Raw genomic sequence first — 16,128 nt, 5'->3', positions numbered from 1 at the left:
TGGCAGAGGATAGCACCGTTTGGCTTGTGGTAGCCAAAAAGTCAGTCATGTTTATAAACTAATGCCTTTAAAATTTTGCACTAGCAGTATTGGGATTTTTGTTTTTAAACTGTTGGAAAGAATGATTGATTTCTGGTATACACATACACCTACAATTTATCCGAGATTCGTGGAAAACCACAATTGTAAGGCTAAATACTTGAACAAAAGAATGCAGTAGTACTAAGTTTGTGTACAGTTCCTCAAAATAAGAGATTTTGCTTTACATTTCACAATTTGAATTTCTGAGTCAGTTTTAGTTGCATTAGGTGACTTCACTGAAAAAAACATTAAGTCAAAATTGTGTAATTAAATGTTACATTTTCTGCAGCACTACGAATAAAAGACTAGGATATACATTGTACAGGATATCTTTACAGCTTTAACTTTATGCAGACCAAATTATCTTTGTAAATCTTATATTAATCTAAATTTACATCTGTAGGACTTACGTGGCTTTGTACAGACATTTTGTCTAATGAATTTATATCTTCAGTGATTAAAAAGATGCTTTTGCCAGCTGCATAGGGAGGAAGAGGGACTCTGCTTGCTTCTATACCTATGTAACAAAGCTATTTCAGAGTGGTACATTTGTGGTCCAATTATCCTAACTAAATTCTTGTTATTATTTACCCTTTTGACGGGAGCTCTGAAACACTGTTGAAAGAGTTCAGAGCATGATAAAGATGGTAAGTTTTGGAAGAAGGAAAGCATATCAAGCGACACACATGAAAACGCTATTTTTCTCTTGGGGTTATCTTCACGTGCTGGGGATCTTTCAGTATTACTATGCATTAACAGCTCAGCAATATGACACATGCACAGATGTAGGACAGGGTTAGAATTATCTGACAGTGTCTTGAAGAATGTATGCTTTTATTACAGAATAACATTTTGCACATAGGCAGCCTGCTAGTATAGCATACAGCAAACAGATTATACAACCCATTTTCATATATCCAAAACTCTTGTGTAGCAATTACCACACACTACTTCATATCTGACACATCATCACACAGTGACTCTCTGGAAAGGTGAAGTTATGCGTGAGACAGAACATCAGAAACTGCATTCAGAGTTTGCAAGATCGTACAAGTTACTTTTTGAAAACAGCCTAAATACAGCCAAACAATACACACACAAAAGCTCATCCAACCCATTTGTGGTGACGGTACTGAGCAGAAATCTTACTTGGCCAAAGCATTCTTCAGTCTTCTAACAGTGAAACTTCAGTTTCACACTGTGTAATGGATGAGATTTTCCCATCACGTTAGAAAAACCCACTGTATGAAGCAACTTCTCAGTGTAGGTTAAATATTTGAAACTATTTTGGCACGCAGTGTAGAAGTGTGAACGGAATAATGCCAAATTTTCCTATTACAGGATTCGTGCAAGAAATTAGGCAATTAATTTCCAGTTGACATTTAAACACAGTTTAATGAGACTGCAAACTAGGTTTTTCTTTCAGGAATATTTTGTGCTGTGACAAAACATTACAATATTTGCTTGCACTTCCATTCTACAAAAATGGTACTTCACTGCAAATTCTAAAGGAAAGTATTGCCATGGCCTTGTATCACTTCCATGAAAGTCCATCAATAATAATTAAATTGGATGATGAATGAATGAATGAATTTTAAAATCTAAGATTAGAAGGCATCTGTAGTCAGTGCAGTGTTAGAAGCACCGTCTGAAGAAATGAAACTAACACATTTCTCAATAGCTAATAACCATAGATAACAGAGTCTTCTACAGCCCTTTTCTCAGTCTCTAGGTAAAGTGCATTAACTAACATGCATGACTACTGAACAATTCAGTGAGCTGCATTTTATTGGTACTTAAATTTCCCATAGAAATTCCATCTAGAGTAGATGAAATAATCTCTTAATCTCACTGGTTCAGACTGTTAAACATTCTGTGACTCATTAGGGTGAACATGCAATTAAAATATTATTAAGAAATATAAATGATTTCATCAATTGGAAGAGATGTTGACTGATCAGAGATTCCAATCCCTTCTTATATTTGCATGTATATAAATACCTGTGAATTTCGGAGTACATATTTCAGATACAAGTGTAACCACAACATTAAATTATAGATATCTAAGGTGAGAATTGTTTTAAGCCATGCTGAGAAAGAGACAGACAAAAATTTTATCTCAGGAAAAAAAAAAGTGCCTAACAACACTCATTCATTCAAGCATTCAAGTAGTAGATACTAAAAAATTAAAGACCCTACGGAGGTTTGTATCATATTTGCCTTTTAAAATTGAAGCATCTTCTCAGTAGAAGTGGGTTGGTTATCCTTAGAATTCCATGCTCTCTTTACATCCACAAGATGGTGTAATTTATCCTTATCTGAGACAGTGGTTTAGAACATGGTGGTTTTGCCCTTTTCAAGTTTGGAATAAAATAGCAATATAAGGAAATACATCAATTCACTTTATTGGATGGAACTACGCATCTTGTATTAAAAATATCCTTTGAAATGGCTCGGTTCAGAGAAGGATTTGTAACTCCTGCTTGCTTTCTTGCAGTGTGGTATGGCAAACAGACCACCACTACAAATCTTTACATGTTTTTTGTTGTTCTAAAATAAAGTCTTGCATTACTGTTCTGTTAAGTAGTAGGAGAATTCTATCAGATACTGCTCCCTTCTCCAGCAGGATTAAAAAAAAATAAAAAGTAACACCGTGTAAGAAAGAGTACCAGTGAGCAGCAAGAGTGGTTTACTAGTTTGTCTTACCCAGCAAAACATTTAAGACCAGAATTAGATGACTCTTACCTTAACTTTACTGCATGACATTGGGTAAATACACTGATCTATCTATAAAATGTTTATTTAAATTTTCTTGCCCTTTCAAGCTTAATTGGAAACCTTCGTTCTGTACTTGCCTGCTCAACCTTCCCCAGTGTGATCTCCTCAAAAATCATGTAATGGAAATCAGGCAATTATGGGAATGCACAGAGAACGTGTCACATCTCTTAAGGCTCCTTCACCACTTTACTCTTTTAAAAGAGAAGTTAAATCAGGCTGCCCTTTAGGTAGCAAATGTGCACAAATGCAGGTCTCAGCTTCTGAAATGGTGTTCTTTTCTATTGCACAATTTCTCCTATATAATCCAGAAATGAGATTATTGCCCAAGGTTTAGAAGTTCAGTTGTACCAAAATGGTGTTTGGTCTGGGATTTCACTATTCAGTACTCCTGGGAAGACTGAAAAGTAGTAAAGGGGACAGAGAATGGAAAGATCAGCAGTGCAGATGGAAACTTCAAAAGTTGACTGAATTTGGCAATGAAAAATCATTTTAAAAATATGACAAACAAATGGAGTCAAAATCCACCTTTTGACATTTCTGATTTTTTTTTCCAGGCAAAAAGTCACTATACCTCAGAATTTATATATGACAGGAGTGAAGACTTGTGGAATTCTACAAGTTTATTCTTTCAAGATAATGGAAGATGGAATACATTTACAGGGAATATATTCTGTTCTTTTGCTGTATTTTTTTTCTTTTATGATCACGACTGCTATAAACCCTTACAAAATAGAAACCCTGTCAATACTCCTTATTAAATTACTAAGCCTACTAAAAAAAACTGCCTTAATCACATTTAATAGTAACAGACTCTTCCTGTTTCCAGTTGTGCTAAAATAATCACAAAGTTTGTATTTCGAGTAGAAGCCAACTTACAGCAACTGAGATCATACCTCATAGAGTGTCAGTGCACCACAAGACATACTTTTAGTGTTGTTTTACACTTTGTCTTGTAAAACTGTTAGTGTTTTTTGTTGTTGTTACTGTTGCTTTTCAGGTGCATATAGCTTTATCAGACCCTAATACGCTTTACTGACATCTTCCACTCCTCATTCCTGACTCAACTGTTTTTAGAAATTTGCTTTCTTTATTATATACATCTTATTTTCAAAAGCCTAAAAGGAGTTTTTAAGCTAGATTGCTAAAAATGAAATAAATAATGCAAATTTCAAATCCACCCCAACAAACATCACAGATGGGAGAGAAACATCTTCAATAATTCAGATAGTAGAAGTATAAGTCAATTTATCTCTTTGACAGAGAAGAACTAGTCTTATGAAGTAGTTAATGATTCTTTTAACTACCTGACTTACATCATTGATGGCATAATTGTGACAAGGGGAAAATTAAAACAAACAAACAAACAACAAAAAAACAACAAACAACTGTCATCTGACTGCAGGTACTTATTTAAAATGTCCAAAATGAGGATGATTTAGACCTCAGACAGAGCAAATGAGCTTTCAGAACTTTGTCCATTTACAGTAGAGGGAGAATGGAACAATTAATTTCACAGCTTGGGAGTAATGGTTACATATAGTAAGCTAAGTTGATCCCAGCTCATCTCTCTGGCTGACTCAACACTGACAAGTTTGGAAGAGGTATACATAAAACTTCATCAATTTCCAATGATCAGTGAAGCACATGGAAATGATTTGGAGAGACCTGATTTGTCATATAAAATATCAAACAGGAGATCTAGTTAATAACAAGGGACTATATTTTCTCTACAGATGCTTTTAATAGAAAGACAATAGATGAGAAAGGACGTTAAAACAAAAACAAACAGAGGATGATTTGTCTTAACTTCTTAGCAAACAAAATTTTCTTGATGCTAAGGACTGCTAAGGAGATGAAAACTTGACTAAAGATATACTTTTTGCTACAGGAAATTGCAATTCTTGCCCTGTTGCAGATGAAAAGATCCCACAGAAGTGTTCTCATTACAGTGAGGTTTTAGTTATCAACAAGTTCACAACCGTTCAGCTAGAAAGGGAATGCAAATTAATGCAAGAGTATAAATAAAGAAAAAGTACAAATCAGACAAAACTGAAGTATTAACAAAATTAGCTTAAAAATTCAGTTTTCCTGAATTCTTCATATACTAATAGTATATGCCACCTTTCAAACTTACCTCTATAAAGCCCAAAGAAACCTTCATAGCGAAGCACTTTCTTGAAGCAATCAAAGCTGTTTTTATACATAAGTTCTCCCACAAAAGATCCTGTAGAGCGCTGGTTTTGCATACGAGTTTTTACCAAATCAATTGGGTAGACTGCAGTGGCTCCAACAGCTGCAAATAAAAATCAAGCTATATGAAAACAATGATTTTGCATTTGTGGTGTTTGATTGCAACTATCATCCTCCACATATATATCTCAGTGCTCAGATGTATCTTTTTTCTCAATATCATGTTCTGGATACAACTAACTACCACATATAATTTCAACCAAAAGCATTTCTTGACGCTATTTCATTATTAACCTGATTCTTCTGAAACTGCTTTGGTGACAAATTAAGTAGAAATACCACCAGCAAACTCCAATTGCTCATAAATTCCAAAACTACTGTAGACCAGATGACCTCTTCCACTGCCATCTTATAGTCGTGACATTAATTAGAAAGGGATTTCAAGGAAAAGATGGGAAAGTCTTCCACAAAGAAGGGGAAGTGGGAAAGGGGAAAAAGTACAAAATGAAAAACAGTGAAGACGAATACTCCTTTGCTCAGCCATGACTAACCTCCAGCAACTGAACCAAGGGCAAACCTGTACGCTGATTCTGCAATCTGGATGAGGACTGGTCGAGACACATCACCTGGAGCTTTCTGTCAAGACAGGATGAAAAATAAAAGGGAGGAAAAGTAAAATAATCAGAGTATTGCATTTCTCAAGAGAATATCTCAGGATCAGAAAGTCTACCAATACTTAGTAGAAATCCCAGAATGCACTGGAGAATTTGTCTTTATAATAAAATGTCTTATCCACACATTTCCAAGCATCATATAGCATAGCCTCTTCAGTTTGGGATAGAAAAAACAAGAAAGACTGATGGTACAAGAAATTATACAACTCCAAAATCAAGAACTCAAATTCATACATAAGAGGGCACACATTATGCCTTATGTCATGAATTTTCTACAGCTACAAGCAGCTCCAGTTTGGAATTTCTTTCTAGCATGGAAAAAATAGATATCCCTATTATTTCTCAGGCTATCAAAGCACATATGCAAGCATTTGCTAAAGGACAGTGAGATTCCATAAAGCACTCCATAAAGCACACCATAAAGCACCTACAATTTCATTTGCTCACAGTCCATGAGTTCAGATTCAACATAATGAAAAGCAAATTTCAGAAGTGCTTGAAATTTAAAATCACTAGCTAATGAAGGAAAATAATGAGTGTAACAAAATTATACAGAGGCCTCACATCTCCTACAATAACAGTTTTATAATCCTACTTTATTATGATACTAAGAGACAGCGTCCCCAAAGCAAAAATGGAAGAAGTTTTCCCTTTCACAATTGCATTTTACTGCCACCTATTGTAACTTATGTTACTTGATATTCAGACCAAGCTTTTAAATCCTTTAGGAGTCTTCTAGGAATAGATGGTCAATTTTTACAAGTCTACTCATCTGAATTCACCCAGCATAGTCAACATTTAGTCACCGCTCAAACTCACAAAAAACCGCCATGCTAGATACCGTCTTAGAGTCGCAGTGAGGTTGTCCAAGTGTAGGGGAAGGAGGAGAAGAAGAAAGAGAAGCAAAGGAGATGCATGTGTATACACATACACACACAGGCCTGGCTTACAGCCTGGTAGCCCTAAAAATGTAGCTTGCATCAACCCATTGTGGTCAAACTGGCGTCTCCACACAGACCCAGAGTAGGAAAAAAACCAACAAAAAAAACCCCACGGTTTCACAAGACACAAAGTCAAGACTGTCTTAAAATAGAGACAGAGAAAGAGAGAAACAGAGATGGTTAGTTTTAAATCTATCTGTATAGAAACTTGTATCATTGAAAAATATAACATATGCTACAATGACATGAAAAACTAAAAGCTCAGTAAGTTTGATATTTAAAGAACATTCCTGTTTCATTTTGCCTCTAACAGAACAAAAGTTCATTTTGTTAGACCACCAGGAGAAAGTCAATATCCTTCGGGCTTTGGTTATATAGTGAATATTTATGATTTTACTTAAACTGATGGTATGCTAAACATAATCCCTCCTATTTTCATACTCAGCAGAGCATTGAGCAAAGCAGAGGATACTCTGAAACCTTGAACCTGTGTGCATTTTCAGAACAAGGGTTGCCATTTAATATGCTAAATGCTGAATTTACTATCGATACTCAAGCAGGACGTCTTTCCTCATTAAAAAGAACAGAGAGCAACAGAATCATGAAACATAAACAATTTAATTAGGTATACATCTAATATTTACTGAATGGCTGGATTACACTCATATATTTTTATCTTTCCAAAGTAAATTACATTTAACCAGTCAAAATGCATCCCAAGAGAAATGGGCACAGAGATGAGAAAAAAAAGGCATGATGCACCTTAAAAACTGAATTCTAACAAGAAGATACACCTCACAGATACTGTAGAGTAACTCAGTAATCTGAGAACACAGAAGGATGTGGGCTCTCTCTCTAACACTGGAACCAGAACACAATACATAATAGCGTCTTACTGGTTCCTCTTCTTACCTGTCTCTGAGCCTCAGCCAGGTTGTAGGGCAACGTTCCTTCCTCCAGAGGAGCAATTCTTTCAATGTCAGCTAATGTCATACGCCTGAGGAAATTAATTCAGCTTAGCAACTGCTAGGAGATGTGTTTTTGGATCACAAGGAGTTATCTGCATTTGACCACTATACCACACCCTTCTGTTCCCTACCACCACCTCCCCCTCCTTCAGAAAACATGAGAGGAGGAAGGGAAAAAGGGAAGGATAGACAATTCTTCACTTACCCCCGTGGCTCATATAAATCTGCTAACTGAAACAAGATGTCTACTTCCATGGGTGTAACCTGACCAAATTTCTGAGCTGCCAGAACAAACTCCTCTGCAAGAGAATAGAAATACAGAAGAGAAACAAAAATTGTCAAACCAGATACAAGTAATCCAGAGTACCTTACACTTACTTTGTATTAAGCAGAAGATGCTAATAGTGGAAAAGAAAAAGAGAAAGGGAAGGAAAAGAAGTGACCCACCATAAAAGGGTTCCTGCCACTATATAAATGTATGTTTGAAATGGTATATCCACCATGTAAACAAGTACTACTCTCTGGTCTTGAAGCTGAGTACTATCAGTAGGAGTGAGGATATTTGACATACGGTATCAATCAGTTGTGGGTCACAGGGAAAAAAAAGCAAAAGAAAAAAAATCAAGAGTTAAGAGTTGTGGAACATTTTATGCATAGTCCCAGTAGGCCACATTAATGAAACTCTGGCACTGCACAGGGAATTCTCTATAAAGAGGTTAGATATAGCAGATAACATCTTGTTCCAAGCTTGTCGATCGGCTTACTGTGCTGCCAATACAAGTTTATGGAATTCTTCAACTACCCTTGAAGGTCACTTTAATAGGCAGCCAATTTGGCAGGAGTCCTAGGAAGTTTTCTTAAACTTTTAAATATCTTTACATACTTTCCTCACCCTGCCCCCACTGGCAGTTTACTGGGACCTTTTTCTGATTGAAACAAAATGAAAAACCTGGAGGGTGGACTCCAACAGGAGCGTACAAAACTGAATGGTGTGCCGAGGAATACTAACAAAGCAGGCTTTCTCTTCCTCCCATTGATTTAAAAGCATACAGAGGAGATCTTCCCCTCCACCCACCCAAAGCAAATGCCCACGGAAATTTCCAGATTGCAAACATTTATACAAACCCTTAGTGACTTCCACATCTTTTCTATTTCCAGCCAGAGTACTGTAGATCTTTCTAATGAGCTCCATGTTGTTAAGGAGAGAATTAAATCCATTAAAATAGGAAAAGCTGACCTGATGAGAAGTGGTACCACCAGCAGCCTACAATGCAGAAAGTAAAAGCAAAAAAGAGTGCTATTAAATTAAGAAAAATCTTAAAATAAAGATTTTCAAACAAAGTTATTTTTACAAGAGTGAGGGTATAAAAGGATTTTTTTTTAAATAATGTAAAATAAAGAACACTATGAAAGATTCTTATGTTACTGAAACTAATCATGACCAGAATGTAAAACTCTCCCCATCCTACAAACCTAAACAAATACATATGCAGGATTATAACAACATAACCAGTAGTAATTTACAAAGTTCAAGTTTCAGTGCTGTTTCAGTTGGAAATGTTTTATAAGTTGGCTTATTTCTAGTAATGAGGAAATCTACTTCTACATGTAAAGTATATTACTATATAGAAAATCTCAACAAAATCAAAACATATTTTGAAAGAGGTCAACTCAAACATTTAAATTCACATGCATTTCAAGTTGTGAAAAAATAGCAGTAAGCTCTCAGGCTTGTATCAGCAGTCAAACCAAATGGAAACAACAAGGTTTGCATAGCTGCTCATTCTCAAATGAGAACCGAACTTAAGCCTTTATTTTGAAGTGGTCTTGGGCCTACACACAGAAAAAGAAACTGGATCAGTTCACTAAGTACAAGATTGATGGACTACAAAATTTCTGAAAATAATGCTTAAGCTTGTCAAAATTTAACTGACCTTGAGGCAGAATCAAAAATCTCATATGACCCAGGAAAGCTGCTAACAAGATTGGAAACAGAAGAGAGGAAGAAGGTCTGAGAAATCATTGTCAGTCCACAAGTCTTCTGGCTATGCTTTTTACTGTATGCTTCTTCCAATATTCTGCCCAGTTTGCAGTTCTCATCACTTTACATATCTCCCTGGAATTCTCTCTTACAAATCAAAGAAGAAAAGACTTCTTTAAACCTGGATAAAGCCAGACTTCAGATTACTTGGAAAGACTTGCTACAAATTCCCAAGATTAGAAACTGTGGTCAAAACCAAATGTGCCTCCTTTTTTTTCCCCTTTAGTGAATAATATTTAAGTTGGCCTATCACGATGTATTATAATGTGATAGCTGTAACAGAAGTTCATGCTCTCCGAGAAACAGCGTTCATGAAAGACAAATCTTATGTGTGCTGGAAGACCATTCTTAAAAACAAAACAAAACAAAAACCTAGAGATTTTACTTGGTAGAAATGGTAGAAAATTAATTACTAAAAATTACAGAAAAACAAAAACATTTTGCTTAATGGACAACAGAAATAGAATCATGTCTAGAAAACAAGAAAACATCCAATAAAAAATAAAATGCATTTCAAGCTGACAAAAGCATACATTAAAGTGTACCAACAATCAGTCAGTAGTGAATATCCTTGGGTGATGCTGCAGTTCTTACACTACCACAGGTGTTTGGACGCTCAGAACTGAAATTGCAATGCAAGTCCTTTGAGGATGACATCCCAAATGGGATGTAAAGGGTTGGTTGTTTCTAACCCAAAATATTTGACACAGCCCACTATAAAAGAATGACCAGAAATAGTCAGGTAAACTCCACATTTGTGGGCCCCACAACAGCCCATCTACTTGCTTTGTCTCATGTTTCAGGAAACCAGTGGAGCTGAGAATTTACATTCTGTAAAGAGGGATAACTTCTATATGCATAGATAATTTTTGCTGAGCTTAAAAAAAGGCACCTGTAACATGGATCAGTGGTCAAACTACATAAAAAATGGATCTCAATCTTGATTTCCCAATGATGCTACCAGAGCTACTCACAGCAACTAGACATTCTTCAACAAATGGTGTCAGCATGTGTGGTCGGATAGTGACCATAATGTCCCTGAAGTCCATAGCTGTGACTCTTCCAGCCTGAGTATTGTCTCGCTGCACAAAAGCTTGTTTTGCATGTTCTAATTGTATCTCCTGAAAATATATGTTAAAAAAAAGTTAGCTTCAGAATTATTACCATAACAGATTTATTTGATGCAATCCTACAGAATATCTCACACTTAACAAAACATGATTACATGTAATCCTTTCAATTGATACAGTATGTATAGCTCTCTGCCTTTTCCATTTGTAGCATAAATGGCCTCTGTCATTGAGCTCAGTACCAAAAACAACAGCCATGACTTCTCTGCTCTGTGGGCATTAAGTCATGCTGTTCAAACTGAGAAACAGAGGGCATACATCAACAAACCAGTAGAGGTAATCTCCCATGTGTGAACATTGAAGTGTTCCAGGATGTGCATTATCCAGTTTATTGTGCGTGTCATTACAAAACAAAATATGTTCTGTAAAACTCTTCACTGCTGGTAGAGTATGGTAAGAGATTTCTGCAATGACTTTCAATAATCCTGAAAGTACTCACTCAAAAAGCATTCTCATCTAAAATATTTTTATTTATCTATTAAAGACAATCACTGTTTAATTTAACTCTTGATATTGAGACTGTGTAAAGATTGCTTCTCCATATTTCAGCACTAATAACAGACAGAGACCTAAAACAAGCATCATCTATTGCAACTACCTCATAACCTGTTTGTGATTCAGATGTAAATGAGAGGGCAGAAAAAAAGACTTTATATCTCCCAAAAATGTGTGTCTTTTTCTACTGTGGCCTTTGCCCTTTCTTCATAAATTACTATTAGAACACTTTGTTATCTTTTAATTAAAAGGAACAATCCTGCACAGATGGTAACTTAATAATACATATCAATGTTTTGTCTAGTTCTACTAGCTCGCTAAAACCAGAATTACATGTTGGTCATGCAGTCTGACTTACCAATCAGTATTTCTCTACCAAGTGGGAGAAAACAAATCATTACCATGTCCCTCCTTCCAATTTCAAGCCTTGTAAAAGCTTCTTCACTGGAAACTCTGTGCTAAGTCTGAATGAATTTTAATAATCAGTTACTCAGGAAATGGAATCACTGCAGAAGTATGTCAGCAGTACTAGACCAAGTCTTGCAGTGGACAATGGCACTATCCTATTACTTTCACTCTATTTGCAAATACACACAAAGTCCTGTTAAGCCAAGACTTGCAGTAGTCAAGAACCAGAAGCATGATGTATTCACAGAATACAATCTCCTGAAAATTGGTATTTTTCTTACAGCAACATTTAGTGGAATTTAGAGAGAAAGGCCAAAAGCCAATCCAACAAGTGTAAGTCCACATCCACAGGACGTCTACAGCCACTGCTCAGCCTTACGCTCACTCACTCCAGTCTGCAGCCACCAATGCATGCTGCCATTCAAACCATTTTTTGTCTTTTCATTTCAGTCTCTTAGCTTCTCTAATTTCAGTCTTAACTCATAAGTAAAACACTATTTATTGAAACAAAAGGTATGAAGAAAACTCCTAATAACTTAAGCAGAAGGTAAAGGGGAAGGGGAGAGACAGGAAAGGACTGATCAGTATTTCAACTATGCACTTCATTCACAGAATTATTCGGAAATTTCTGCTTTTAATAAGAAATGCTTGTGAAGGTTATAATTCAAAGTGTTACAGTCTAAATTCTGTCATACTTCCTTTACATTACAGCCCCTTATGTGGATGTGTTACAACTGAGCAATCCAGCTGGATGTAGCTATGTAAGCTCCTGTCTCATTTCAATTCTGACTACAGTTTCAACAGAGTTTGAAAGCAAGAAATTTTGGGAGGTTTACAGTGTGAAGAGCACTACCATCCAAAACAACTTGTCAGCTTAAGGCAGACAGCTAATTCAGGAGGCACAGAGCTCTGAAGAGGAGTTAAGTGTATTAACTTCCATTCCTAACTACTCACTACTTAGTGGATGGAAACAGAAAAAATGAACAAAAATATGAACAAATTAACAACAACAACAACAAAAAAAGTCATCTAATGGTAGCATCACTAAAGAAAAATAAATTGAATCTACCAGAAGGACTACATGAGAAACCGAATTCTGCTTTCTTCTCTCTCTCTTTTTCTCTCTCATTCAATTTATATTAACCACTGAAGTTGCTGGCAGTCCCACACTGGCAGAATTCAGCACTAACATGCAATAAAAACCCTGGCACACCACTTGCAGAACACAAGTCCAGCCTGCTACCACCTGTGCACATCAGCCTGCAAGCTGGGAGCTATGTCTCCCTGTTGGTAGGACCTGGGGTGGGGGTAATGTCATAGCCACAGAAGGAAAGCAGGGCTCACATTCCAGAGACACATGTGAAGGGCATGTTTGTTGTCATCACCCAGATAATTACAAAAAGGTTGTTAGTACTACAATCAAGTAGGAGTCAAACGATCTCATTCTTCCCTTGCTTATGCGATTTCTTTCCATCTTCTTGGTACATGTGGAACTAACTAGAGAGGATTATCCCACATGCTCAAAGTGATCCAGGACACAGTGCTTAGCTGCAAAAAGACAGCAAGACAAAGGTCTGAATAGGGTGAGGTCAGCCTTCCATAGTTCTCTATCCACATCTTCTCTTTAGTTCAGAAATGAAATGGCTTAAGCAGACCGCAAACGGCTACTGAAGGCTCATCCCACCTTCATGGTAAGGTAGGCTCTCTTAGGCTACTTAAGTTGTTCTGAGCTGAGCAAAGCACTGTTTTGTTCCAGTTGCACACACAGAAGGAAGCATAAGGACCTTCTGTTATGTAACATTCCCAAGAGGTGAACAACACACTGATGTACATGTGTGAGAATTTTCAGATCACTATATGGAAACAAGACTCAGTCTCATAACTAAATATCTCATACAAAATCTGCCACAAAACAGGCAGATGTCACTCCTTTAATAACTAGATATTGTATACCAACACAATAAATTCCTTAAAGTGTTTAGCACAAAAGAAAGGCCATCTGTTCCATCTGACTCTGAGTCTGAAAGTTAAGACACTTCACAGCATGATTAACTGTGCTTCAAAATGAGGCTCAGCAGCTACTAGCAATTTATCAGGGAAATTTGATGAGATATTCTTAACTCTACCTATGCTGTGTACGTGCAGTCATATAAAAAATGCCACCTTAAAATAAACTGAAAAAATAAAGCAAATCTGTAACATCTAGAGATGCTCCACAATCTCCAGAAACATTTGTTTCACCTATTTCTGTCCAATATTGCTTACCGAGACAGATCATGTTTAAAAAAGAATACAATCCTCATTGCTTTGCATTATGAATTACACATTCTAAAGAATCTTCTCTGACTAGATTTTTTGTAAACCTAGATATACTCAAGCAGTGCAGTTTCTCCTTTGATGATGCAAGTCCAAAATTCCCTCAGCTCGAATAAGACTGTGAAAAATTAATTTGCACATCATGGTAGGCATGCTGGCACCAGAACGTTTGTGAAATTATTTTCCATCTAGACATTTTATCTGAGCTTTCAGTTACAGCTCATTATAAACTTCATTACTTTCCAGTTAGATAGAAACTATGCTTGGGTTCCATTCCAATGGATCTACAAGGCATCAGATGCAGCACAGTCCTTTCTGTTGGAGTAGATCCTTGGGTGTCAATTATAAAGAGTACTACTTCATCAACTAATATGCTAGGCATGAATAAATTCCCAGATAATATGGAAATTGAATTAGCAAGTCCACATAGAAGCATACATTAAAATCCATTCTGCAGAATAGATTTCACATGCTGGGAAAGGGGCCAATGTTACGCTTCATGAAGCAGACTTGTCATTTAAGTGATAATGGAACATGACTATATCCAAACAGATACAGATGTGACTGATATGTAGCAGAGATATCTGGGCTAATTTTAAGCTAGCAAAATTAGAAGCAGGGAAAAACAACACACCTTGAGCTCACGGTTGATACAGATAGATTGTTATGTGTATTTGAGCTAAGTACCTCAGAGGCTATACTTTTGGACACCTCACTGTTACTGTAGAAAAAAAAAAGGGATGACTGGATATAAATATCCAGAATCACAATCAAAAACCCTTCTTATTTAAAGCCAGAAGAGATCTGTCTTGCGCGTGGATTAAATATAGTAATGTTACTTTCCAAGTAGTTTCAGCTTTGCCAGAAGTAATGATTAGCCCAAACGTTACAACAGATAATGAATATGTAACAACTTTATGTGGCATAATAGGATCCAACATGAATGAATTTGACTCTGTGTGCATCGTTTCGTTAGAAGTGGCAAATTACATTGTACTTACAAAGCAGTACCTGAAGTGCCTTACAGAACCATCTGGTCCACATTAAGAGCAATGTAAAGAGCATTCATAAATCAGGAATGCAGAGCGGTAATCTGCTATCCACTGTGTTCTCCTGCTGTCTAAGGTGCAAGGTCTAGACATCAGAACAAGGGGACTGACTGACTCATGCACACACAGAATGTCAGAAAGGCTGAGTACCAAAGGTTACATAACTTAAAGGGAGATTTATATATCTCTGTATATTAACTCTCCAATTTATGCTGAGAGTCATTTCTGTGCCCAAACTTTACTGTATAATATAATGCTGCAAAGCAAGAGTCAGTAAGGAAATGTGTTTCAAAGTTTCACAGTTCTAGAAAATTAGTAAACAGATATACCCAATCTGTGACTGACTGAGCATCCTAACAAACTGTACAGATAACAGTCAGCTTTGTTTCAGCAGTTTTCAGACAATTAACTTGCTTGAAAGTCCCTGATGTCTGCATCAGTGCTGAGATCAACTTTGTAACCACCCACAGAACTTTTCCTCAATGCAACTCACCTCTCTATAGGATATCCAGAACTATCAATCTTTCTATCAATCTTACTCTCCATGTTTATGCTCATCCTTCCTCTTTCTGTCATATGGGGAACATGACCAACAGGTTTGTCTGGCTCAAGAGGACTGCTGTGTTCCAACACAGTGATGCATGCGTGTGTATGAGTTAAGGCTGATTGTAATTCATCAAAATCAAGATACGCACCCAGGGCTCATTATGTATGGAAGGAGGTACTGGAACACCAAATCATTCATGAGATCACAGCATTACTTTTTTTTTTTTTAAGCAACATATTCACTCTTTTATCCCAAAGAGGTTCTAGTCTACTGTTCTGCCGCAGAATTGGTCTAGATCTTAGCTACTTTGGACTTGCAGCAGTCAATACAAAGCTTTAGGAAATACAACTTAATCATGTGATATGATTGTGTGATATGACGTCCTCTTCATACAAAATTAATTAGGCTCTGTTCTACAAAGTCAATTTGAAACATTTGTCTCAATAGCATTAGCTTAATTATTCCTCATCAAAATGATACCACCTCCTACTGTGAACTAACACACTTGTG

General features: G+C 36.5%; 1 protein-coding gene across 1 annotated transcript in view; it reads right to left on the bottom strand.

Moving 5' to 3' along the window:
- SLC25A13 (solute carrier family 25 member 13) overlaps positions 1-16,128 on the bottom strand; it is a gene marked incomplete at both ends in the record, with an annotated part of 93,310 nt that overhangs the window by 30,980 nt on the left and 46,202 nt on the right. Inside the window, 6 exons of the mRNA XM_079538132.1 lie at positions 4,994-5,152; positions 5,601-5,685; positions 7,577-7,661; positions 7,838-7,931; positions 8,758-8,896; positions 10,648-10,794. Coding sequence (XP_079394258.1) covers positions 4,994-5,152; positions 5,601-5,685; positions 7,577-7,661; positions 7,838-7,931; positions 8,758-8,896; positions 10,648-10,794 — 709 coding nt within the window. The remainder of the gene's footprint in view (positions 1-4,993; positions 5,153-5,600; positions 5,686-7,576; positions 7,662-7,837; positions 7,932-8,757; positions 8,897-10,647; positions 10,795-16,128) is intronic.

The sequence above is a fragment of the Tetrao urogallus genome (assembly GCF_951394365.1).
Source record: "Tetrao urogallus genome assembly, chromosome: 7".
NCBI lineage: Eukaryota > Metazoa > Chordata > Aves > Galliformes > Phasianidae > Tetrao > Tetrao urogallus.
The sequence above is the reverse complement of the archived record's forward strand: the minus strand, read 5'-3'. Positions and strand labels throughout refer to the sequence as shown.